This window comes from Mastacembelus armatus, chromosome 16 (assembly GCF_900324485.2).
Source record: "Mastacembelus armatus chromosome 16, fMasArm1.2, whole genome shotgun sequence".
In the NCBI taxonomy this organism is placed as follows: Eukaryota; Metazoa; Chordata; class Actinopteri; order Synbranchiformes; family Mastacembelidae; genus Mastacembelus; species Mastacembelus armatus.
Genome location: NC_046648.1, coordinates 21,616,765 through 21,643,967, shown reverse-complemented (window position 1 = coordinate 21,643,967; position 27,203 = coordinate 21,616,765). Strand labels below are relative to the sequence as shown.

Below are 27,203 nucleotides of genomic sequence, written 5' to 3'. Positions count from 1 at the left end.
ATAATTTAATTCAAAATTTTATAGCAAACTAAACATGCTTTAAATTAATCTTCTTTTACATTTTCAGACATTCATATTATTTTGTAAAAAATAATACACAACTTTTTTAACACATACGCATAGAAACTAATATTAACTTCTGACTTTTGTTCTAAGGAAAAGAGCACATATTTAGGACTTGTAAGCATCCCCATCTCAAGCATCACTGGACGTCAGTTTGTGGAGCAATGGTACCCAGTCATCCAGCCCAGCGTCCTTACCAAGGGAGCTGGCGTTGGAGGGGGGAAGATCATCAACGCATCCCTACGCCTCAAATCCCGCTTCCAGACCATGAACATCCTGCCCATGGAGTTATATAAGGAGTTTGCAGAGTATGTCACCAATAACTACCGCACCCTGTGCGCTGTGCTGGAGCCCGTGCTGAGTGTCAAGAGCAAAGAGGAAGTGGCCTGTGCACTGGTGCACATACTGCAGAGCACTGGGAAAGCTAAGGTATAAGACACTAAATCCTCTACTTGACCTTCCCAGTCCTTACATGACCATGAAATTGTCCTTGTCCTTGTTTTTTCAGGATTTCCTTTCAGACATGGCAATGTGTGAGGTAGACAGATTCATTGACCGAGAACACCTTATCTTCAGAGAGAACACTCTGGCCACCAAAGCCATAGAAGAGTACCTCAAACTGATTGGACATAAGTACCTCAAGGATGCTATAGGTGAGCCAGAATCTACACCATGTTAAAATGAATTGTAGTTTCAGAAGGTAAACTTTTGGAAATTTTTTCTCTTTTTAACTTTAGCAAATTTAGCTGTTTCCCTGGATATTAGTAAGCAGAAAGATAATCTCACAAAAAGAGATGGATATTTTCCAAAATAATTTTATAAGTTCGTCCTTTATTTCTAAAACAACATTGTACAAAAAGTTTCAGAAGTTTTTCCCAACTTTTTTTAGCTTGTACTAGAGACTAAACTTTTAAATATCTTGATTAATATTAGGTCAGTAAAATGCAGTCAAATTTCCACTACACTAATTCCATCAGTTGAACCAGAGTCATGTCAAACTGCCTTTTTTCCATACTTACAGTAAGGTATGCCACTCAGCACTTCCAGCCCAGTTTTTACATTGGAAGCATTTCCCATTTTTAGTGGAAATGTGAAAAATAAACCCCAGAAAGTGTTGTGTTTCATTAATCATAGCTTAATATCAATCAGGAGTACAGCAGAGAAGAAACAACTGATTAAGGATGGAAACAATATCTCTGTTAAAAAAGTGAACCCAAGAGCAGCAGAGTGGTGAGTATAACAGGACTCTGATGGAATTAGTGCTGTGAAAATTTACATTATCCCAAATTTACCTGAGCTGTGGTGGTAGACTACAGGTAATTCTACCCCCCTCAGTGATTTTATAACCTGCCTTTAGTGATCGGCCTTTATTTGTTTGTTTTAGCCACATCCCCGGCCATAATTTTCTTTTATGTGTGAATTTACTGCAGCTTGTTGGCTAATTAGGCTGCCACCTAGGTTTCCCAGCTTTGTTATTGCTTTATGGCCATTGCTTTACTCGAAAAGGATCACAATGAACTTCCTTTTTGATAGCTGGTTGTTGTTTGTTTTTGTATTAACCCCAGTGGCTCTTTTTGATGCACCAGTTGACTTTTTCTAATGTCATTGGTAGGAGAGTTCATAAGGGCCTTGTATGAGTCAGAAGAAAATTGTGAAGTTGACCCCATGAGAACACCACCCTCTGTACTCCCAGACCATCAAGCCAATCTCCGGATGTGCTGTGAACTAGCACTCTGCAAGATTGTTAACTCCCATTGGTAAGTAATCAGTAAATGCAAAAAAAAAAATCATCCTTTTTATCAAATATATTTATTATTATTTATTATTATTTCAAAATAAAAGCATAAAATTCTTTAACTGAGAACCAACGAAACTCAAAAACTCTACTATTTGTATTAGATCCCGACATGTACTCTATTCCTTTCACAGTGTTTTCCCTCGAGAGCTTAAGGAAGTTTTTGCCTCCTGGAGAGTGCGCTGCGCTGAGAGGGGTCGGGAAGACATTGCTGATCGTCTCATCAGTGGCTCCCTCTTCTTGCGGTTCCTATGTCCTGCAATCATGTCGCCATCACTCTTCAACCTCACCCAGGAGTATCCTGATGAGCAAACGTCCCGCACACTCACCCTCATCGCTAAAGTAGTGCAAAACCTGGCTAATTTCTCCAAGTCAGTTTTATCTCATTCTATTTAAAGTTCTTAAATAAAATTCTGCCTTCCCTGCATAAGCTTTATTACTTGCACTCACAACACTACAACAATAAAATTAGGAATACAATATGTTTAAATACTGACATGCTTTGCTAAGACAAGGGATACACCTGTAAATGACAGTGTCATCTGCATATTGGCAGGATATTAGTTGGATTATTTGTATCCAGGTATACTGACACAGATTTTAGTGGGTCAAAAACTGAAGTCTGAGTTACACCTATAGACACATTCAGTACTGATTAGCAGACAGTTTTTCTTTCTAAGTCTATAAAATTCACTTATTTGTTCAATTTAATCAAGTTTGTACCTACATTTGATGGTCATTTGATTTTCTCAGTGAGTTAAGGTTTTTGTCCTTTGCTCATTCAGCAAGAAACTTACCAATGTTTTACATGCTTCATGTTTTGCTACTGTGCTATAACTCAGTTGTGTTTGATTTTGCTTTTTTGACTCATAAACACATAATAAAAAATGATATGTTAGAATATGTGCTTACACTATGTATTAACACCAAATATGTATTGTAATGGTTGAGCCTTGGCAACAGGGAAGTGGAAATGAAGGACAGTTATGTGGACCAAACATAACCTTCTTAATAATGACTGACATTTAATGTGTTGCTCAGTTGTTTTCTCTCTCACTTTCTCTTCTTTTTCATTCTCCTCCCTCCCCTTCCACCTGCAGGTTTGGCAGTAAAGAAGAGTACATGTGTTTCATGAACGAGTTTTTAGAGATGGAGTGGGGCTCCATGCAGCAGTTCCTGTACGAGATCTCCAACCTGGACAGTGTCAGCAATGCAGGTGGCTTTGAGGGATACATTGACCTGGGCAGGGAGCTGTCAATTCTACATAGTCTCCTCTGGGAGGTCATGGCACAGCTCAGCAAGGTAAATCCAAAGATAACCAATGATATGTGCCATTATAAATTTATATCATATTTATCACTATTAAATTTTGCAAAATGTAATGTTTTTTTTCCACCTTAAAAATTGTTTTGTTTTTGTGTGTGTGTGTGTGTGTGTGTTTAAATTTTGTTGTCTTTATGGTCATTTATCAATAATCCTTCTTTCTTGTTATTTGTCAGTTATACCGCATTTTAATCAATGTATGATAATATGAAAAGCTATTATATATATTGTAATGACAGTACTTTCAACATATAATTTATTGGTACAAACTTTCTATTGTATTATCTATATAACATTAACATTAATTAATTTGGGGGGGCATTTTTATTTAGTTTATTTATCACTGTTTATATCTCTTGGGTTTTGCAGCTATTCATATTCTGTTGTACAATAAAATATTGGTACATTGTTTATTACTTAGCCACATAGAAACTAAACACCGACTCTTTGTCATGCAAAGTAGAAACAATAAAAATACCTAAAATATAAATGGTATTATAATGCAGTCTAATATAAACCATTACCAGAGTCTAACAATAAAAGTATTTATTTCAGAGCTGAAATGGCATTATCTTGCACAGGTGTTTGGGAGTTTTTTTGTTCCGGCCTTGTGCATTATTTTAGGTTTTATAATGTGCAGCCAAACTGAACCAGTCTCAAACAATTTAGTCTCAAAATTGTCTAACTCTTCTTCCACCTTTCACAGTTTTTTCTAAATCAGGCTGTAAATCATTAATCAAGCTGTCATCAACTTACAAGCACCAAGTGAGCTGAGGTGAATTTTAATGAAACCTTTCATTAGATCCACAGCAAAGCTCAGTTTCTTTTTCCTTTAACCGCAGGATGCAATCATCAAACTGGGTCCTTTGCCTCGTCTCCTGAATGACATCAGTATGGCCTTGCGTAACCCGCACCTCCAGAGGCAGCCCAGCCATCAGACAGACAGGGTCCAAGACAGACAGACAGACCGGCTGCTGTCAAGGCCAAGCTTCAACAGGGGCATCTCATCCGAGTTCCAAAATCTCATGATGAGGGATCTTAATAGGTGGGTGACTCTGCACTGTGATTATAACAGCTCCACTCAGAATTTTGTCAGCAGCTATCTCTGCTTCAAATACCCTCTATATCAAATGCTGGCACTTTGATTCCACTGTTGTTGTTTCAATGCAGTGGTGGAAAGTAACTACCTGATGCTTATGCTTCTATATTTATCAGACAAAAACAAAAGACCTGTTTCAGATTTAACAAAAAATGAGCATAGCTTTTATCTGCAGCTATTGTTACCTGTTCTCCAGCTCTATAGATGTCACTCGCTTGCCTTCCCCTACCTCCACCGGAGGGGTCATGCCATCCCGCTCCCAGATGAGTTTTCAGGACCGTGACCATCCTCATCGAGCATCCTCCAAAGACATGTTTTATGTATCACGCCCTCCCCTGGCCCGATCCAGCCCGGCCTACTGCACAAGCAGCTCGGACATCACGGAACCAGACCCTAAGGTGAGTTTTATCATACTGACTTGGGGAATCATCATCCCATCCACTAGGTTTATCTTTATGAAAGTGAGGTTAGTATGACGTGCATGTTAGTCATACTTAATAGAATCTGCCATCGTGTGATCGAGGCTGTAGTATATCATGACATCTGCTTTTTTTCCACTGATTCACCACGCAACTCATCCTAGCGGTATTTCCTGGGAAATACTTTGAGGCATTCCGATATCCAGGCCTCGCGGTAAAAACACCCGCACCACCCTCACCCATATCATCCGTGGCCACATAACATATTGAAATAAAAAGGGGCACAATAGCCTCTCATATCCCTTATTATCTAGATGCTCAGTGTCAATAAAAGCGTATCTATGATGGACCTCCAGGATTCCCGAATGAACAGCGTGTCTAACCTGCAGTCGGTGGACATGCTCAACTCCTCCCAGGCCTCCATCGCCGGCATGGGCAGCTTCGGAGGGCTGAGCAGCGGAGGCGGTGGCGGCCTGGGGTCGGGCCTGAGCAGCCAGCTGCGGGCCGGTGGGAGGTTGTCAGCTGGCTCTGGCGGCTCCAGCATGTCCGGCGGCCTCCGGCTGAGCCAGCTGAGCCAGATGGGCACCACCACCGACTCGCTATCCCAGCAGCAGCAACAGCAGGCCGCCGCCATGCGCTACCCGCTTTCCTTCCAGAATCCCCTCTTTCATCTGGCGACTGCTGATGGGCCTCAACAGCAACAGCTCCATCATCAGCACAGCCGGGCTCAACCACCAGCACCCCTGCTCCTGGCACCAGAGCCTGAGCCCTCTCACCAGACCTACATGCCACAGTTCGCCCATGGGGGGTTCTCTCGCAGTGAGGACCTGTCCACCCTTAGGACCAGGGACAGTCACCTGGGCCAACCAAGCATCATCCACTCACACAGCTACAGTGATGACTACAGCAGGGCTGACTATGGACGCAGACAGATGTCAATGCATGTGCAGGTAAATGAATGTTCATTGTGCTCTCACAGCATCTTATCAGTTTGCTAAACTGGAGCAAATTTGGTATTTGTCTTTATAAACGAGGTAGACAAACGTATGTTTTATTTATATATATATATATATATATATATATATATATAATATATGTTATATGTAACTCTGTAACAGTTATAAACGTTTCTGCTGGTCTAAGTAATTCTTACAGCTCTAGTGGTCAGAATTGGTGCAACCGGTATGATTTTGGGCTTTGATAAGCATAATAAACTGATAATAAACTTCCTGAATCATATTTCAGACTCCCCACTACCTAAATTACTACCTGATGGAGTTCCTTGTATTGAAATGTAATTTAAATAAAGATGCCAATAAAAAACACCACTAGGCAGAGCAACACTGCCACTGCTAACATAGTATTTATTTGCTTCTTTCTAAGGAAAACCTCCAACAGCAACAACAAATGATGGGCATGGCCTCCCAGACAGGAACCTCCCACTCCTCTTTGGCCACCACACCCCCCTCCACCGTCCAACCTATGCGGCAGAGTTCTGGTGCCCCACCTCCCCAACAACGCGTCAAGTCCCAGACCTCCCATCAGCTGTCTGTCAGTGCAGCTGCTGCTCCTGCTGCTCCAGCTAAAACACGACCACAGAGCGGGAATCTCCTCCAGTCACCAGAGTCCGGCTATGGCGGCAGGCAGCACAGGTCCCGGCAGTTGTCCGTCAAAGACGACACTGCCCCGGGCCTGCCCCACCAGCAGAGCTCTGTCAGGGAAAGTCAGAGTCCGCAGGGAACCACCAGTCAGAGCACTCAACAGTCACCACAGCAACAAGCTCAGCAGCAGCAGCAACAGCATCTGCTCAAACCTACTATGAGTAAACAGGTAATATCTGCATGCTATATCGTTTAGTTTCTGACTTTATTCTCTGTTCTTCTCTGTGGTGTTTCTATCACTACATGTGCTCATGGCTATTTCTCACCAATGTACAAGATATCACTAACTGCATGTGGCTTTTAATTATGAGTGGGTAACTCACTGAGTAGCACATGGCACTATCAGGATTAAAGGCTTGAGTCCCACCAGGGGCTAGTCATACTCAAAATCTATGAACTCGTGCAGCTCTGAGGCACTTTAGATAAAACATAGAATCACTTGTTATGAAACAGCTTTTTACCCAATTAAAAACTTATGTTCTCACATTCACTGTGCTGGCCTTTCTTCCTAGGGCTCCCAGTCTCCCTCTACCCTAAATCCCCCAACCCCTGCCAATGAACGAACAGTGGCCTGGGTCTCCAACATGCCTCATCTGTCGGCCGATATTGAAAGTTCGCGGATTGACCGTGAAGAGTTCAAACTTAAGGAGTACTCAAAGAGCATGGATGAGTCACGGATGGACAGGGTAGGTATCACTTTAAAATTGCAGAGTTGCCCTTTAAAGGGAAAAACATTCATTAATGAATAGTAAAATGCAGGAACTTGAGTCATGTCTATCGCTGCTAAACAGATGGTACTCAGATCTGGTCTGAACACAGAAGTCCAGATGTTTCAAGCAGCGTGGGAAACAACAACCATCAGCCACATGCTTATAAATCTTTTGAAGTGTTTGGTGTATTCAGTATATCACAGTATTAATGGAAGGGAGCCACCCTAATTTTGAATATTTGGAGCTGGTTTTCTACTTTTCCAACAGTGTATAAAGAACTTTTAAGTCCATCAGGCACTGTACCAGCCAATCCCACAGAGAAGTCAAAGCTGGTGAATCCAAACTCTGCATAAACCCTCTAACTTTCTAGTCTCCCTATATCTCTTCCTCAGGTACGGGAGTATGAGGAGGAGATCAACTCCCTGAAGGAGCGCCTGATGATGTCTCACAAAAAGCTGGAGGAGTACGAGCGGAGACTTCTCACACAAGAGCAGCAAACAAATAAGATCCTCCTACAGTACCAGAATCGACTCGAGGACAGTGAGAGGAGGCTACGACAACAGCAAGTGGAGAAAGACTCCCAAATTAAAGGAATAATTAACAGGTAAATGGAGTCTGTTGTTGGGATGGAGGGAAAAACTGTTTACATGGGGTCTATTATAGGGAGGCTGTGGGCGGTTTACACTGACTTCATTTTGTTTATTATGACACCATTGGTAAATAGATTGCATGAGCTGTTTTCCTCTCAGATAAAGATTGGCAGTATCCATTAAAGTGAACTATACTATTATCATACTGAAGTTCAGAGTACAACTTTAACATTTAACAATCCTGAAACCTCAACTATTTTCAAAAATTCACAAATTGCATATTGGGATATATATTCTTTATTTACCAGAGGTTGTTGTCTTGCAAAGAATATTGCAGTATAGGATGTAGTACTGATAGAAGGGAGTACTGGGAGTACTGCCCTTGAAGCATGGCAAGGAACTTTATATTGAGAGCCAAAGCTGCATCCATAAAGAGTGACAAATTAAATGTGACAGCATAATATGGAGAACAGAAATTTGTATCTTTGATGAGCATGGAGGACATGTTCCACAGGGGGCTGGAGCTTTTCCACTGAGTTAAGCTCGACAAAGAAATCTCTGATTGTCCTCTAAGATCTCCTTGTTGCAGCAAACCTGCTATCATAACCACACAGTTATGGTTTACCTGTTATTCAAGAGCATCATATTGGATGGCTTTGGACAACTCTGGGTTCTAATTTATTGAGTGCTTGTGGGAAATTGCAGTGGTGCAGTTTTTTGAGTGCAGTCGAACAGTAAGTAGGTGATGGGAAACCAGTGAAACATTGATAGTATCTCTGGGTTATTCAGGCACAAAACCCAAATGTTTGCTGTTGTAGGGATTGTAAGAATTCCTCTAGCATTTTAAATCTGACTGCACCTTAGCTATGCTGCCCAAATTTAGTTTTATTATTGAATTGTGGAAATAGTTTAAAGACTAAAGAAGAAGATTACAATATTTTCTTGTTCACAACTTATAAGATTCTGTGGTCTGCAACTAAAGGGTGGATATCTGTGACAGAGAATATTGCCACTTCTAATCCATTCCAGGAAAGAAGACATGGAATGAAGACAGAGACACTCCTGCTCATCTTTTATGGGAAAACATCTCTAACACCTTGTATATAAAACCTTCAGTAGGTCCTTGTGCTATTGCACTTATGATCAGCCATTCTTATGAACATAATTCTTTCTTTTAAATGGATCTCGGGATTTGACACGATTCCACTTAACTTGATTTTCAGTTGACTTTCATGAGATTGCACTGTAAAAACACAAGAGGATTGAAAATTTGATAACTTCAGAAACATTTGTGCACTTTTTAAAGCAACTCAAAGCAGTGTTTTGGACCTTCAGGCACAGGACTATGGAAGACCACGGTTTAATTTAATTAGCTCTTCCATTTTAAATGAAGGTGAGCCCTGCTCACTGAAGGACTACTTATGTATCTTTCTACAAGGTAAACATGAGGACTAATACCTCTCTCATTTTTTAAACACACATATGATGCTTTTGTGTAATACGAAGATGGGGGAATTCACAGACACTCAAATCAGTCAGTGATCAGTGAAGAGCCAAGCATAAAGGCAAAGGGGAAAATATCTGATAAAAGACAAACTTTTGTAGATGTTTTAGCCGTTGGTTATTGCTCCATTGGAGTACATGCTTAAATCAAATACAGCAAATCTGATGCACACATCAAGCAAAGTGCGCAGGAAATCAGTATTTCCAAGGCTTACACTTGTAACTTGTGTGCATTTTGTCATCTGACCACACAAGGAATTAAGTAGCAGATCTGGATGCTTCCGAGGTTTACTCAACCCACTGAGCCAGACCATGTCATCGAATGCATGCAAGACTTGTGCATCATCTGGACGCATTTGAATTTGAATCCACATCTGAGCAATGCAGTGCAGAGAGCTGGGATGCCAAGAAATATGGTCTTGGTTGACCCAAATGGATTGAGTGAAAATCTTAGTGGAATGACAAGTGTAATCATAGCAATCTTAAATAGACTTTTATGTTACATTTTTTCAAATTCATTATGTTGATGAAACATCAGTCTCAGGTTCTGCAAAAAGGAGCACGTGATCCTGAATTCATGGCCCCTTTGTAGGCTTGAAAAATCTATTTAACTGCAGAACTAAAATGCTTAGCATTGTGTTTCAGAGATTTTCTTTGAGAGAAGCCTTAATATTCTGTGTATAAACTTTATGCTCAGAGCAAGTCCAATATCTGTCATTAGACCTGAAACACATTTTGTTTTCAACAGTCTAATTTAAACCAAAGCCAGATATTGAGTTTTAGGTCATGCTATGTTAAATCAACTGAAACACTGAATCCACTTTACCTGTAGCACCTGTATCTTCTATATTTTTTCTTAGGATAGTGATCCCATGATTTGGCTACAGGCTTTCCTATTTTTTGAAAACATTTTAATACATTTTGTTGATTATAAATATGAATAAAATGAGCCTATTTATCTTCCTCGAGCTATTCACTGTAAGCTGAACAACAGATTTACATTGCTGAGATGCAGTGAGTTTGCAGGAGAAAAATTATTATACCTGTCATAATAATAATAATAATCTATTTTTAACTATAATCCATAGCATATTAGTCTGTGATGCAAGAGCCATAAAAATAATATATGAAATATATACTTTATGAATTCTATTGAGTGAGATTATAGCTATTTTAACTTTGCAATATCTAATTTTCTAGCAGGTGAAGTGCAATAATAGATACAATATGTCATCATGTGCTGTTTGTGCAATTGCACATGCAGGATCTTGATGAGATATATTGTATGCATTTTGTGTACATAAAGAACCTTCCTGCTAAAATCCTTTACCAGGTGCCATCCACCATATTTAAAGAGAAAAAGACCTGGAATACTGTAAAGTGCAAATACCACAAAGACAACATGACAACAAGACGTGACTCTTTGACAACAGTATGTTCTGCAAAGTGTGTTGTTAAGTTCTCAACTTGCTTTTGGCTTATCTGTATGGTGTTTGTGAATTTATCTGCATTTTCAATGAAAGACTGCAATGGATGTTCTTCATTAATTAAAGCAAAAAACATTTTTTTAATCTGTATGGTTTTTCTGTATATGCTTGGTATGACTTTTGACCTGCAGTCCGTCTTTGGTGGTGACATGGTGATCAGAATAGTTGTTTAAGAAAGTTACACAGTCATTTAACTTATGCAGTTACAGTATGATTTAAATATTATTATTAAAAGGGCAATCATATTATTTTCTTTTTCCTTCTCCAGGGATATAAAAAATATTCTGGTGTCAGTATCCGCCTCTCTTTCGTAGCAAGAATATATCGATAGGCTGTATAGATTGTACAACGGCAAACTTATGTTTAAATCTTGCAAATGAATTCATAGTGGTGATGAGTCCTGGCTTGGTGTGTGTGTGTGTGATTGACATGGCTTGTAGCAACAGCCAAGGGTTTATATCCACTTTTATACAGACCTGTGTCAAATAGGTGCAAATAATTCTTAGTTTGTTTTAACCAGATGGATGCAGGTTGGCTGCATCAACTCCAATCAGATGCTGAGAGGTAAGTTTTCAGTCACAGATATATGTTGCACTTTTTGGCAAAAAATGAATGTATTTGCAGCTGCTGTTTGATCCAGGTCTGTGGTTTCTTTCTGTTGATTACATTAACTTTACATCCTGTTCTGCATCTTTGTCTTTTGCCTTTATCTCTGTAGCAAATTATTCAGACATTTTGACCTCATGTTAGGAGATTCACACAGTGTTTTGACTACATGTACGACTTGACCTCAAAAGCACATTACTTGAAGTACAACTGGATATGAAAAGCTAAACCTTTTTCTCTTTTTTGTAACATATCACCCACATGAATCATTGTCTGCCTTTTGAAGTCATGTCAGAATTTTAATGCTGTATACCCATGTTACATTCCATTGTTTTCTGGGACAGTGCTAATATTTCTGTCTGTGCTTATGATTGATTCTTTTCTTTTCCATTTCTCCTCTTTTGTAAAATAACTCTCAACACTGTACATTATTTATGGAATAAAACATCCAAACACTTATGTTTGAAACTTCACCTGTGGATTTTCATTCTTTATTGTCAAATGTCCCTCAGGGTTCTGAATAAATTTATATCAATGTGCTGAAAAATAGTGACACAATATGACTTTATTAGTGGTATATTTATTCTGCATTGAACCATGGTGACAATTAAATGTTCCTGTCAAGTTTCTGATCAGCTTAAAGGCTTACTGAGCATGTTTTGGTCTTTTTGCCCAGGCAAATTGACATACATTTGCAAATTTACTCCTTTGTGCAGGTTTATAAGGGGATAATATTCCAGCACACCTACTGTAAGGATGCATATTCTGCTACTGTAACATGTCAACAAAAAACTACTGTAAAACAGATGGGAAGTCATAAAACCAATGCAATGAAATATATTGTGTGAAAAGTTTTTTTTTATTCACACTAACTTCCATTTGGCATTTCTCACCACCATCACAATACTCACAGTTTAGCCAGTTGGCCATGTAACTGCAAGATAACCCTGTGTGTGAAATATTCTTGAATGACCCTATCTGGAGTAAATCCCTGGCACTCGGATAATCACAAGTGTTGGGAAACCTGCACTGTCCTCTGGCTCATGACAGCTGCAGCAGTAAGTTCACTCATATCAGTGAGTGAACTCTTTGAAATGATTAGTCAAAGGATTTTGCATCAATGCACTGGTCAGTCCATGTTACATAAGATGGACAATTCCCTGGGGATGATTGGGATCAGTTACTGAACCATTCACTTCACACAACTGAGCATAATGGTCCACAGTTGGCCTTAATTGCACTTTGAAAACACCTTAAATTGGGAAAAAATGCTTTGATGACTCCCATGGGAGTGAGAAGAAAAAAAGGCTCCACCAGTGAAAATTGGCAGTGCCTCCTGAAGCATGGCTTGGGTTACTGCTGCTCAGCATTAGCATGGGCTTAAAAGATTGTGTGGTCTCTAAGAGTTGGGATTCAGAGTTGAGATTCCATGACCAGCATCTTATCACTGGTGCTGTTGAGACAGATGTTCAAGATGTATCTGTGCAACTTATTAAGTATGATTTTAAATTCATAATACTCCCTCTCTTTTCACCCCCACTCCCCTTCCCCTCTCTCTCTTTCTGCTTCCAAGACTGATGGCAGTGGAGGATGAGTTAAGGGGAGGAGCTGTGATCGAGCCAAAAACCAGGATTTACGCTGATCAGGTCTGTGAGACTGCTTCTTCTCTCGTCGAGTCCACATGGTGGCCCGTGCTATCTTCTCTTCCCACTCTACCTGTCTTCTTCCCTGCTACTGTTATTATTTTGTCTGCTTTGTGTGGTACTTCAGATTGTCTTGCCCACTCCCTGGCGTGTCCCTGTGTTTGGGTTTACTGCCATTTGTCTGCCAACATACCTGGGAGCTGGGAGTGTTGATGTTTGCATCCCTCAGATCAAGTTCTCGAGATGTCTAACTATAGCTGTGGTAGTGAGCGTATCTGGGTCTGTGATGATGTTGCCATTTCTGTAGTTTTTTCTGCCAAACATTTTTGCTGAGCATGTTGGGGTTGAAACTCCTTAAACCCATTCCAGACATGATGTGAGGTCAAACTTACACACTGGATCTTGAACAGCTGAGCCCCAAATCTTGCTGCTTTGTCTTAGTGATGCTTCAGGAGCTTCCTTTCCTCTGCACTTTTCATTTCATGCTCTCAACCCACCTTCTTTCTTTTCAAATTGAACTAGCCCACCTTCAAGCATGAGTCATGCTGTAAATATAGTTTGTGCGTGTGAACCTATAAATATATATATGCATTTGTGTTTGAGGAAAAATGGTAAGAATGGAAGAGGCAACTACTTTGCTTCCTCATGTGCTACAGCTTGGACATTTGTTCAGATCAGTTTCTTTTGAATCATTTCTATAATTCAGACTCTCTGAATATTAAAACTGAAATAATAATAATTTTAATAGTAATATTCTGATTTTTTTGCACAAGTCAAAAGTAGAAGTACCAAAAACTGTTACAAGTAAAACTCTTGATTTCCACATCAAGTAAAACTGCAAAATTATTAGCATCAAAATATACATAAAGTACCAGACGTTAAACTAGTCATGTAGCAGAATGTCCCTCTTGTTTTAATGGATTATAAATAGTGATATATTAATGTGTACATCACTTCAATGTTACAGCTCATAAATGTGGAGCTACTTATAACTATTTCATGTACTGCATGGTAGCATACAGTAGAAGAATTATTAGTAGTAGTATTATAGTTGAGCAGTGTATAAAGTAGCAGAAAATGAAGATACTGTTTAATCAGTCTGATTTTAGTTTATAATTGTTTACAATTTGGCAAACTAGAATCATTAAAAGCATGTCGAACTATTACCAGTTCCTCTGTCTGTTGTGCCCATGGATCTACAGACAACTATAACCTCATTTCTCTGATATTAAAGAAAAGTTAAAATGTGATTATTCTCAGGCAGGTTCAGTAGGTATAAAGAGCTTAATTTTATATCCAAGTAATTTTATGGGCATTTATTCCTGATGGACATAGGCAATAATGATGTCTTCAGAAAGTGTAATTCAGACTCAATCTAAAAATATCTGCTTAATGTGTCTGTGTTGAGAATTTAGTTATTACTCCAAGGAGTGTGGAAACAATCAGGCATTAAGCGTTTTAAAGAACAGCGCAGTCATTGCCTCCATGAGCTGTGTGTCTTTCCAGTTCTCTCTGCGTTAGTCTGTTTGCTTCTGGTGTAGGACACATGCAGCACAATCATCCTAAGTTTAGCTGCTAATGCGGCATCAGAAACCAAACCTTTCAGACATTTCATTTTCATCTGCTCCACTGACTAATTTGAATCTTAATACATTCTGAATATTGAATATAACATATGGGAATTCTCCCATACTGAGCTTCTCCATATTCATTTTAATGTTAATCTTAGCCTTCAAAATGCTTATTTCAGTGTCAAAGAGCTCAAGCAGTAGCCCCCTTTATAAGTACATATTTTCTTTTCATCATGTTTGAGAATTTTAAGAAAAACATGACGGTAGATTTATGGTTACCCATCAAAAGAGGTAGGGAGAGAAAAAATATTAAACATGTCAGGAGAGAAGAGCTGAGAGATGCTTCAAATGTATAAGTTCTTTATTTTGAAAAAATATAAATATACAGTATGTTACATTCATAATATTAAAGTTACCAAGCTTTTGTCTGCCAATGTCACATGTGGCTCAGGGCCTCAACCAACCATTTTTTCATTATCAATTAAATTTGCAATAATTTTATAAACAAAACAGGTGCATAGTAAATAAGTACATTTGTGATGAATTAAATCACAGTGGTTTATTCACCTACTTGCTAACAGATGCTATGCTAAAGATTAATTTCATGGCTTATTTAGGCTAATATTTTTTTCTTTTTTTGTTTTTGCTTCATTTTATTTTATTACATACAGTGAAATTATGTTCCATATTTATGGAGCATCTTCAGTCATAATTTAAATTGCCTTTTTTATCTATGATTAAATTTAAGCAAACTCTTATATTGAATTGCTGAATTGCTGGTACTAAACTTTATACTTCCTCTATTAGGCAAAACAGTTGGCTGAAAGAGAGGGCTAGCTCATTAAACTTAATGTATATAAAACACAAACATTTTCTATCTGGCTGTTAATAAGACAACATTTTTGTTTTTTTTTTATTCTTCTTCAGCAGCACTATGTGGTTTTATATTAACCATTGACAGTAATATATACACTGTGCTGGAAGTGATCTGCAAGCAGAGGGCACCTTCAACGTGGTGTTTAAACAAGGAGTGAACAGCTCTGAAATATATAGAGCCCTTAATTCCAACACATTGAGCTGTACAAAGTGAAATTGTAAATGTAATCACCAGGAGAAGATTTTAATTATGTGCCTTTTCATGCTGTGGAATTACTTTTCCATCTTAAACACAAGAGTCTTATACTCATATGAATGCTTTTATAGCATGTGATAAGAATAATAAAGACTATCAAATCTCTTGGATATTGGATATATTAAAAATCTTCATCAGAGCAAGGAAAAAAACTGTCAGAGTGCCTTGGATTAAAAAAGATGACCTACAAAAAGGGAAGGATTTCCAGGGTTAACAGTGATGTACATCTATTGCAGTTTATAACATCTGAACAGCCAATATACACAGCTAACAGGGAGATACAGCGGGTGGATGCAATAAAGTCAACACCTGCACAATATAATGAAATTCAAGATAAGCATGGCTGTATTTTGACATAGTGGTGCTTAAAGCTAATTCATAATGTCCAGCACACTTAAAACAGGCAGACAGCCCAGTCCAGTGTGATGACACTCCACTATAATGGGTGAGACTATGTACACGCAGCAGCTGAGAGGGGGAAGAGTAAATTAATAGGGAATGAAAGGGGGGGAGGCATGATGCCACCGTTTCCTCGGGCTCGAGCTGTTACTGACTTCCAAAACAACAGCCCACACTTAATTAGTCCTCACATAATAACACAGGTGCAGGATGCCATAGACCTTCCGAGAACACAACAGTATCCTGATGCCTACAAAATAAACATACAGTTCAAAAAGTATTTGATAGCTGGATTCATATCCACTGTATCAAAAAACATAAAAGCACACTTGGTTGGCACAGGTGGTTAAGTGTGCTAAATAATGCAAGTAGGTGTCTGAAAGTCTTGAAAAGTCAGAATCCAGTTTTAAAAAGGCATTGAAAAGATTTGCCTGCTTGAAACGGTGCAATTACTTTTTTCTGTGGTTCATGGCTGACGGCAGACATTATGCATCTGGTGACTGGTGCATCAGTGCAGGAGGTGATTTAATATTTTTCCATCCTTGCCAACCAAACCTGTAGAAAACACTACCACTGCTCTTAGTAGCTACAAATCTCACTGGCACATAATCTGCACATAATCTGCAAGTATCGGTTTTAACAGTTTTAATTGTTTTAATTGTACTACTATTTTCAACTGGTTATATTCTTCATTGACTTCTTCCACTTATCTAGATCAAGGTCAAGTTAACTGCTTAATTACACCTACCTGATGATTTATTAGGTTCTCCTTGACCCAGAATAAACCAATGCCATATAATAGAGCAGCCTTCCAATACACTCTGCCATTATTTGTTTGTTTTTGTTCAGTGAGCTTTAGAGAAGAGTTCTTTTAATTGTATGGTTATTTTGCAGGATTTAGTTTGTGGCATATACTAACAGGTGTTTCTATCCTTTCTCCACCCTATTTATGTTGATGAAGGTTGGCCAAATAACAGAAACACCACAGTGTATGATAAAATGCCATTCTGCAGTTCAACAGCACCACAATCTACACCCTCCATTATGAGGGGAAGATTTATTACAGGATGGTTTTATTGGACTGCATTAGTTTTACCTTGTTGTGTCTAATTAACTGCCAACTGATTGTATAATAAAGTTATTGTTAGGTGCAATTGGAAAGTACTGGCTACGAAATGTGATATAAGTGTCATTAAATTTTACATAGTTGATACAAACCAATAATTAATAATGTAACAAATAATTAAAATAATTTCCTTTTTAAGCAACGAGTGCCAGTTAAACAAGTCAGTTCGTTTATGAAATAATAGTCCACTTTTTACAGTATGTGGTTGTTAAAACCTTTTGTTTGCTGTCAGTGAGTAGTAATTTAATAAGACAAATGCTTCCAGAGCTTGATGCAGTGGCATTAATCCAATCAGTTTTTCATTCATTTGTCATTTGAGTTTTAATCACATTTTTTATCTGTACTTTTTATCTGCAACATCTTGAATGTTGGTCATTTTTGAAATGTATGTGAGGTGAGGTGTGTTTTTGAGTACAAAGATCGTATTCTCTGTTGTTTCTCTGCATATTTGGTTAGAGCATTGATGCAAATATGATTGTTTTTCCCCAGTGTGTGTTTATATATATATATATATATATATATGTGTATCTCACTTCCTAGAGCAGATGATTGCATGTTTGACATAAGCATGTTCTTTACGCCGTCTTTTTACCTTTCTGGACCAGGAAACATGTGAGACCCATCTTTCCAAATGCTGTTGGATGAATTAATCAGATACTTTCAGATGCAGCTGTCATTTGGATGATTTAACGCCTTTTTCTTTTCCGTCCTATAAGCATGCTTTCTGTTAATGAGACACAGCATGGCACCATGCTTTAAAGTTTTCAGGTTGTTGGGTTGTCTGATAATGTTGGCGCGTGTATGGTAAGCATTATGTATGTGTATGTAAATGTGCGTTAGTAAGCATTTTTCTGTATATTTATGTCTTTTTTCTGTGCACTTTTTGTTGTGCATTGTGTATGTATTGTTATTTGGGTGGCTGTTTTCCTCAACCTTCACTGCCCTTCTGAATCCTGCCCACTGCACACAAGCCTTCCCTCCTTTTGTTGCTGTCAGTTTTCTCCTCCGGCCTCCTGCTTTCAACCCTCCTCTCCTCTCCTCTCATCTCCTCTCCTCTCCTCTCCTCTCCTTTCCTCTCCTTTCCTCTCCTCTCCTTTCCTCTTGTGTTGATGAGATACGGTGATTTCTCTTAGGGGAGGCGTCAATCCATCCTAGTGCAGCCCCGTCTTGCGCCTGTCCCACCCCGAGTACCCAGGTAATAAACAAACCGGCAAACTCTCACTCTCCATCCATAACCTGCTGCCTCTTTTCTATTTCTACTGTTCTCTATGTGCGTCCCTGTCCATATACTGCACCCTGTGAACTCACTGCAAGTCAATACACTGACAGGCCCACTTTACTTTTCCATTAATCTTTCAGAAAAAAAAGAGGCCTGTCACAGAATGTTTGCACAAAGCTTTCTGATGGTTCTGAGGCGCAGACCTCCGTACTGAAAGAGTGACAATGAAACATTTCAAAGATTTAAAGCTTTATTAAGCAACTTGGCAGCAATCTGAAATATGTCAGAACGGTAGTACCCATTAATCATGTGAGGCGATATCAGCACACAGTACCAGACCAACGTGTGATCGCTTCTTACCGAAGGATACACCTGTACTAGAGAGATAGAGAATTCCCTGTAGGTGAATACAAGTTTGGACTAAACACAGGTAATACCAGTTAAAGTTTCTTGTTCCAAACACAGGGATTAAAACACCTTATTTTCTAGTGGGTTATCTTTATCAGACAGAGTGCCTAAAGGCTAGCTACCTGCTAGGTTATCTAATTTCTTAGTGTAGTTACCACTTTCAGATTTAGGCTAAAAAAGATGTTTGCAGATGTGTAGACACATTTTGCATAATGCAATTTAAAGTCTTCCTTTCTAACAAATGACCAAAATGTTTAATTGAGGCACATTGGAAGTTTGTGAAGTGAGCTTCCTTCTCTGCCATGACACAAAGAAGTGACATTTTTCTGAGCTGACGTCTTTGTTTTGTTAAGAAGGACGAGGTGGTTAACTGGTATGGTTTTATTGTCAGCCTCTCGGAACAACAGCGTGCTTTCTTTCATCCACTGGGAACTCTAAAAATTTTTGACAGACTTCAAATGGGCGGTTACTTGAATTATTTCACATGAATTATTCACATTTTTTTTGATAAATGAGCATATTACATACCTTGGCAGAAATATAAAGAAGTGCAGAAGTAACTTAGAGCTTTCTAAAGGCGTTTCAAAATCTCTGTGTGACTATTGCAGCCAAATACAGATGAAAAGTAACTGTTTACAAACGCAATTCTGTCATAACCAAAGATGCCAACATTATTATTTGCAAATGATTGCCACGTCATATACGGAGACCTTCCTGTAACTCTTTGCATTGGGTAGGGTTAAAATTGCTGAAATGCAAACTACAACTGAATCAATGGTTATGATGATTCTTAAGCTCCACCATTTTCAGATGTTGGCATTTGCAAATATTCAGTACAGATTTTCATTGCATTTCACCCCATTTTAAAAAACAATACTTAATGGTGTAGAAATATAAAGTATGATATTACAATTATAAACAGGATGCTGATTTTCTTTGTGATTCTTTTACTTGCACAATTATTTTTTAAATGTCACTTTTTTGTTAGTGTTCGTACAGTAATTGAAGTGACATCAGACAATACTCTGTTAATAAACACATACTTGAAATGTTTTTAAACAATTTTCAATATAAAATTGTTAGTTTCTGCCAAGCACCTATAATCCAAAAATACACATTAAAGGCTACTTCATGGGCTGTTCACTGGTAGAAACCAAGCCCAAACATTTAATTTAAAGTTATTACACTTGATGAATCTTTCTGGAATATTGTGTGATTTGTCTTTTATCGTAGATAATTTTTACTAAAACATACCATGCTTTTTTACCACTGTTTTCCTACACACATGAACTTACATTTTTCAGTTTTCCATCACTCCCAGCACGCCCTCAAATAAACAACGGGAATTATGGGAAATCTCCGTATCTGACCCAGCCCTCCCCCAAAGAACACTGATTCATGTGCACATGTTTTTTGTGTTTTCTGTCTCTTTCTGATATTTATGTGTTTGTGTATGTGGTTAGCACCTGGGCACATTATTTAGTTGAATGGTGGCGTAAGCCAGTTGTTACTGTGCGTCTCATGATGTGTGACATGCTTTCTTTGTTTATTTTTTTGTTTGTTTGTTTGTTTGTTTGTTTGTTTGTTTTGCATCAGATTTAGGATTGTCACCTGGCAAGCTAGTTATCATAAGTCTTACAAGGTTTAAATATATATACTGAATAAACCAAAACTTACATCAGGTTTTTATTTCAAATATGAAAAAAGTCCTCAGTCCTCTAGACATCAAAATTGATTGGAGATTGGAGGAGATGGGTAAGAACCTTTGTGTTACAATACACACTCTCTGCACCATTTAACATACACCTTACATTTCAGTGTTCTGTGTTTCTGTCTCTAGTACTGCAGTTTTCATTAGCATAAAAAATACTCTCACACCAAGCTGTAACTGAATGCACCAAGTAATCAAACACTACAGCCCACAGAGAGTGAAGCAAGTTTGGTAAGTTAAACAAGGATGTCAGTAAACATTTTGCCATGTCTTTATTCAGCTGCTTGATTTTAATAGACATGTGTATTGGTCTACACATGGATATTAAATGACTCTGTTGGTTGGGTTTGAGACTAATGAAACAAGTGTTGGTGGAGTCATGTTACTGGCATCCTCTAAACTGTCTGTACCCTTAGTAGATACTGTAGCTGTTCATAGCACCCGTTAGCAACTGAAAATGTTTTCATTCATTTTGGTTCTGATTGAGAAGAGAAAAGGCCTGTTAAGTCACATCTAATTTTGGGGTAACTTTTTTTCCCTTCTTTTCATTTTTTCTTTAAGTGAAGTGGAAACACCTTCCACTCACAGTGGACACACTCATCAGATACACTTTATCCAGTGCTAATTTGCTTTAGATTTCATTTTCTCTACTGGATGCAGACCAAACTATCTCTCCTCCTTCCTGTCTTTCCCCTCTGCAGCACTTCATTCCACATATCATTCTTCTTGTATGTAAGCATTTAGTGTCATACATGTTTTCCAGTGTTTGATAAGAAAACAAGCCTGAGTTAAATTACGACAGGTACATCCAAGGTCTCTGAGATGGCTCTGCACTCGTTTTACCGTTTCAGTGAAACAGACTCTCTGTAATTATGTCTAGACACCACACAGCAAATGTGCCAGGCAAGATAAATCAAGTGCAATTATTTCAAGAGGCTTCTACCCAGGTCTGGTGGTAAAACTGTGAATTCAGCTTTCAAAATGCCTTTGTATTCAAATCATCTTGGATGCATTAAGCACCATTAAGAATAGAGTCCTTATAGTTATCATTTGGCACAATAATCCAATTGTTTTCTCTTCCCACTGCTTCTACACAGACATGAGTGAACAACACTGGGAGTCAAGGCTTTCAAACAGACCTTGACACATACTTATAATGAAACGACTATTTGCATTGTTGGTGCTATGCACCAGTGTCGGTAAGAAAAGAAGGCAAAACCAAACTTTGACCTAATCACTGATCAAAAACTTCAAGACCCATGCAGCAACCCATTGCTCCATGATCAATGGGTTTGGGTTAGAGGTTTTGGTTGGTGAATTCAACAGATGTTTGGATTTAATGCCAGGCTATAGAATGCACCTTTATCTGCTGCTTAAAATTTGGCGCTGAGCTCTTTGTGCCTTAGGGTTTTTTGCATGATTTAGTTACAAGCTGATGCTGCAGTATGTGCCGTTAAGGAGTTTCTGGAAGCCATAAATGTAGAGTCAGTTATAATGTTTGAGATATTTTCAAGCATGCACATAGAAATTTAGATGTTTCTGAACATGATTTTATTCACTGGTCAGAATGACTGACTTGACTTCCTGACTTTTCCTGACACCTGTCATACGACAAACACCCGTTGCTATTCATCCCAAGAGGATCAGGAGCCTTTGACATCAAGAATTTTAATTCCCCTTCATCCCTTCTTTCCCTTTGTCTCCTTTTCTTGTGCTGCCATTTCTACTGATGTACATCATGCATCAACTTCGTAACTCATTTGGCTCTCTCTCTCTCCTCTCTGTCTCTCTCTTTGTTTCCATGTGTTTCTTTCAATCCCTATCACTTCTGGTTTATTTTCTAATTCTTCCCTGCGTTGCGTCTGCCATTGTGTTTATATGTTCCAATTCAAACCGGTTCTTTCCATTTTTCAATGTTGATGCTATCCTCTTGAATTTAATCACATTTTCCTCCTTATCCTCTGTTCCTCATTTTTATATCACTGTTCTTACTTCCTCTCACACTTTCACGCCTCCTCAACATGCGTATTTCCCCTCTACATGTCACATTACCTGCCTTAATTGGACATGTCCTTTGCAACTCCTCACACCCCTCTCATCGTTCATTGAATGGCCTCTCTCCTACGACCATCTCTCCCTGCTCCCACTCCTCTCTCCCCTCCCCTCTCTCTCTATCTGCTAGGAGGACCAGCTTTCCTCCCTGGGTTCTGCAGACCCCGGTGTGAAAACTGAAGGTGGAGGGGGAGGAGGAGCGGTAACCTACGATCAAGACCTCAGAGTCTCTTCCTCGGGCATTTCCTCTGACAGCTCACCCCACAATGGAGTCCTCCCCCACACCGTAGACCCTCCCTCTCTACCCACTCCTCATCCACATCCTAGTCAGAATGGAGAGCTCCGTGGCAACCAAACATCCTCCCCCATGACAACCTCACAGGCAACTGGAACCACGGCAACAGCAACTACAGGCATAGCAGAAGAAGGGGGAGTAGGTCAAACACAACACTGAGCCAAATCAGAGAGAGATGACACAAACGAAAGAAAAACACTGTCCCCATCTTTTTCCCATTTAGCAAGACAATGCTCTGAAAAGGAACCACCATAGATACCCTTATCCTCGAGGCAAGAGAGTGAAGAAAACTGTGCAGGAAATAAGTAGTAATAATCAAACAGCTACTGTACAGTCTATAACACATGAACACACAACACAAAGGGCTCTTCAATGGACACTTGTTCTCCTGATGCTCATGGAGCTTCAGTTTATATCAGTCTTGCAGGACAAGATGATGATACCATATCACATTCTGTTTGAATCGTTCAAACGAAGCATTTGACACACAGTACCAAACTGATATGTGAACATCTGTTCTGTGCACTCATCTGCCTGTCTGTGGCTTCATGAGAAACAAGCACTATAGAATGTCTTGCACCCCAAAGACTTCATAGTAGCCATTTAGCAAAGAAGTGCTATAAGCTAGCTTATAGTAACTTTTGACTCCCATGGATGTAGGTGCATTAAGTGCATCTATCCTGAACATGCCAGGCTGCCAGTGTAATAAGTAGAGATGTGGCGATGTAGTCTGGCTTTTTTAGTGCCTTTGAGTGTTTTTCAACAGGGTTTCCTATAGAGATAACAGGTGGAGCTCCGTGTTAGCTTTGCTAGAAAGAAAAATGTTCTGTGAGCTGAAAACAGAGTTTTAAACACACAAGATCAAGCGCCGTAGAAGTCTAAGTGACAGAAGACATTCTGGGGAACATTCTTCTTTTTCAGCCTAAGGGACTTCTTGTTTTTGGACTGAGCTTGCGCAATTTTTCTCTTCTCAAACTCAGAACCGATATGTGATAAACTGGTGCTAAACAGAAACAAATGGTGCCATTTTTCAAGTCAAATGTCTGTGTTTACCATAGCACTGCCTCTTTCATGACTCACTCACTGTCTTTCCTCCCTCTCTCCCCCTTGTCTTTGACAGAACATTTTCCCCCAGTATGTTTGTATGTCTCTGTATTTGTTCTTTGTGCATCCTGTTGTGTTCTTATGTCTAATGGGGTTGTTGGGGTTTCCATATCAGTGTTTTAGAAACACCCTCCTCCAATCTCTGGTTTTACCTAGATTTAATAAAAGCAGCTCACCAGCTCAAATTTGATGGTTCATATTGCAGGATTACTTTTTTTTTTCAGATTTGTGGAGCCAAAACCCCATTTGAATGAAATGGATGAATGGAGTTTATTGCTATTGTTCAAGTGTTTTTTTTTACTTTCAGTTAAAACATATTGGTCCATTGTGTTCATATATGGAAGATTAATGATGCCATCATTACTACAACTTTTTATTCAAATATTTTCTCTCAACAAATACTAATGACATATGAATAATTGTTATAGAATAAACAATGCCAGGATCATTTTGTTAATTCTCAAACATGTTTGCTAAGCTTGCCAGTAAGTGCCTGGGATAAATATATTATGTATCCCTTGGCCAATAAACTACCTAGTTATCATCTAAATGCTAATTATAAAGCTTTGCTTAATACATTGAGGATATCTGAAACCCCCCGATGCTTAAAATAAATAAATAAATAAATACTAATGCAGATATCATAATTTGATGTTTCATTTCAAACTGAAGTGTGAAAAAAGTGGCATCCATTTCTAAAAACATGATTTGCTTAATTTACACTAAATTTTAAAATAATCTATTTTTTAACTGACATCTTAAGTTTCTCATGTGTCAAATGCTGAAAAAGTCTCTGAAATGTTTGTAGTGTGTATCCATAACCCTTCATTTTGTGTATGAACTGTCTGTTGTAAAGTTTGTCTGGATGTGAATCTGTTTTTGTCTTTGTAGACTCACACGCTGGAGTCACTCTGCAGCTACTCAGCTTATTTAAACATGAAGGTTGAACCAAGAGCATTTGAAGAGTTTTGCATCAGCTTTGTGTCAGCCATTTTTCTCTTTAGAGAAAACAAATTACTTACTTTGCAGTGTCATAGGTCAAAACGGCCAGTGCTACTACTTTATAGGCCAGTGCCATGGGATTAGCTTAGATTAGATCATAATCACAGTGAATGTTTAATTGTTGAACCACCAAATGTTAATAATGCTTGCAGTTTTAGGGAAAGATTGTCTTCTATTTAGACAACTTTTAGGGCTACCTTTTTCTTGTTTAATTACTTGTGTTTGATGAATGTTGGTATTGATGCAGGCTAGGTTTGAACATCAATGTATTTTCAGACATGTAAGATGGTTCGTGATTGAGAAATTAACATTGCTGTGAAAATACCTCAGTGACTCAGGTAATCAAGCAGTTGCCTCAGAGCTGAACACAAAAACCATAGAAAAGAGATGAGTCCAGCTTTGGAAAGACTGCCGCTGTGCAGATACTCGGTCAGTAGCTATGCTTCAATAGCACCTGATCAAGCACCCTCCCCCGTTTCTTCTCTCTCTGTCTCCCTTTTTTTCTCCCCCTAGCCACTCACAAAGCTTCATGGAGGACAATGTGGAACCTAATTGGCTGATGCACCATCGGCAGTCCGCAGGGTGGCATGGCCAAATGTCCAGAGCCCTCTCTCGTGATGCGATTGGCTGACAAAGGGAGAACTTGGGGCACTGGTCCCATTTTCTTTGCTCAAAGGATGGTGCAGAGCCCCAGCGAACCATGTAAGGAAATGCTGGGATTTTTTTTACCTTTCTTGGGCCCTCTCTCTCTGATTTGATAACTGGACTTTTTTTAAATATGTTTGACACCTCTTGGTTGGATCTACATTTTACTTTAAAAGGTGGGCTGGACACATATTGGCATTTGTTGGCCTGCCGAGCATGCAAAGAACAGCTATGCAGTCTGATCAATCAGCAGAACGGAGGAACAAAAGGCCAAGGAAACGTGATGCTCAAAATGAGAGAGAGGGTAGCTTGTGGGTAAGATGTATTTCAAAGGTGCTTGACTTCTCTTAAAAAATTTCAGTCAACGCTGATTTTACTTTCAAAGCATTTATTCCACCCTCTCTCTCAGTCTCGATTTCTTTCTCTTTTATAGTCTTCAAATTTCCTTTTGATTCCTCTTCATCTGTTCACACTTTATCTATCTATGATTCTCAGAGCATCATTTAATCACTACCATTCTTACTCTATTTTAGACACACTTGGTCTCTTTATCAAGTCATACTTTTAGCTCTTCCGTTTAAATTTCTTTCAGACTTTGATTTTAAAGGAAACTAAATATGCACAGCCTAGTACAAGTGAAACTGCTTCAGAACAAAACTCTTGCTTCAAAGAAAACTTTGAAAAACCAGACAGAATGTTATTATTATTTATATTTCTATGATACTGCTTATTCTTACGATAGTATAAAAAATATCTCTTCACCAGAAATCTTCCGGAGCAGATATTTATTTCTTGTTATAGATAGATGCCTCTATCTAATGGGAGTTCATAAATAATCCATTTTATATGAACCAAGTTTTCTTACTAAGACAATCTTGTGGAGAGAGTTATTCCCCTAAAGGACTGTGACGAAAGGGACACACTTGTGTTTTACCTACTCCCCTTACAACAGTTTGCACGTTGCTGTAACCTGTGCCCTCCTTCCTCTTGGTTCTAATCATTCAAAAACAAAAAACAGAAAAAGTGGACGGATGTTTCTCGCCCAACAATCACCATGGAGCTCTCCATTTACAGACAATGGGAAAGCCGCTGGATATGGATATTATTATAGCTATTTTGTATTCCACTTCGACTACCTGTCTGTAGAGTTTTGACTGAGCAGCGGATGAACTCTTGGTTTCAGTGTGACCACATTTAAGCAGTTAAATTGCTGTGAAACTCCCCATTTATTTCTATAGATGGACTCCACTGACACCAGTCTGAGTTGAAATCCCTGCTGTCTCCACTTATGACTGAAATGAGTACAGAGAGAGATATGTTAGAGGTCCTGCTGAAAAGAGTGAATGTGTTTGTATATAAGTGTGCGTACTGGCTAAATCTTGTGTACATACTGGATACATGTGTATATATGGTATGTCTATGTGTATATACAGTTTGTTTGTATATGCAGAGTGTACAGTTATTTTTTTCCTCTAATGTTTCTCTCTCTTTCTATGAATAGGTCTTCTCAAGTTACCAATACTGAGGCATGGAAAGGTTTTTAAATGTACTGACAGCTATCAGAGGCACTTTCTGTGCAGACTTAGAATATCAGCAAGGTCTGTCACGTAACAGCTGCATTCTTGAAGCTCTCATACTAG

General features: G+C 38.8%; 1 protein-coding gene across 1 annotated transcript in view; it reads left to right on the top strand.

Annotated features, from left to right (window-relative positions):
• Positions 1-24,706, top strand: part of syngap1b (synaptic Ras GTPase activating protein 1b) — a 104,014-nt gene extending 79,308 nt beyond the window's left edge. Inside the window, exons 9-21 of the mRNA XM_026317027.1 lie at positions 157-492; positions 572-716; positions 1,676-1,820; positions 1,993-2,229; positions 2,959-3,160; positions 4,024-4,226; positions 4,477-4,678; positions 5,014-5,649; positions 6,083-6,529; positions 6,873-7,046; positions 7,463-7,674; positions 12,830-12,902; positions 22,648-24,706. Coding sequence (XP_026172812.1) covers positions 157-492; positions 572-716; positions 1,676-1,820; positions 1,993-2,229; positions 2,959-3,160; positions 4,024-4,226; positions 4,477-4,678; positions 5,014-5,649; positions 6,083-6,529; positions 6,873-7,046; positions 7,463-7,674; positions 12,830-12,902; positions 22,648-22,971 — 3,336 coding nt within the window. The 3' untranslated portion in view covers positions 22,972-24,706. The remainder of the gene's footprint in view (positions 1-156; positions 493-571; positions 717-1,675; positions 1,821-1,992; positions 2,230-2,958; positions 3,161-4,023; positions 4,227-4,476; positions 4,679-5,013; positions 5,650-6,082; positions 6,530-6,872; positions 7,047-7,462; positions 7,675-12,829; positions 12,903-22,647) is intronic.
• The last annotated feature ends 2,497 nt before the right edge of the window (positions 24,707-27,203 follow it).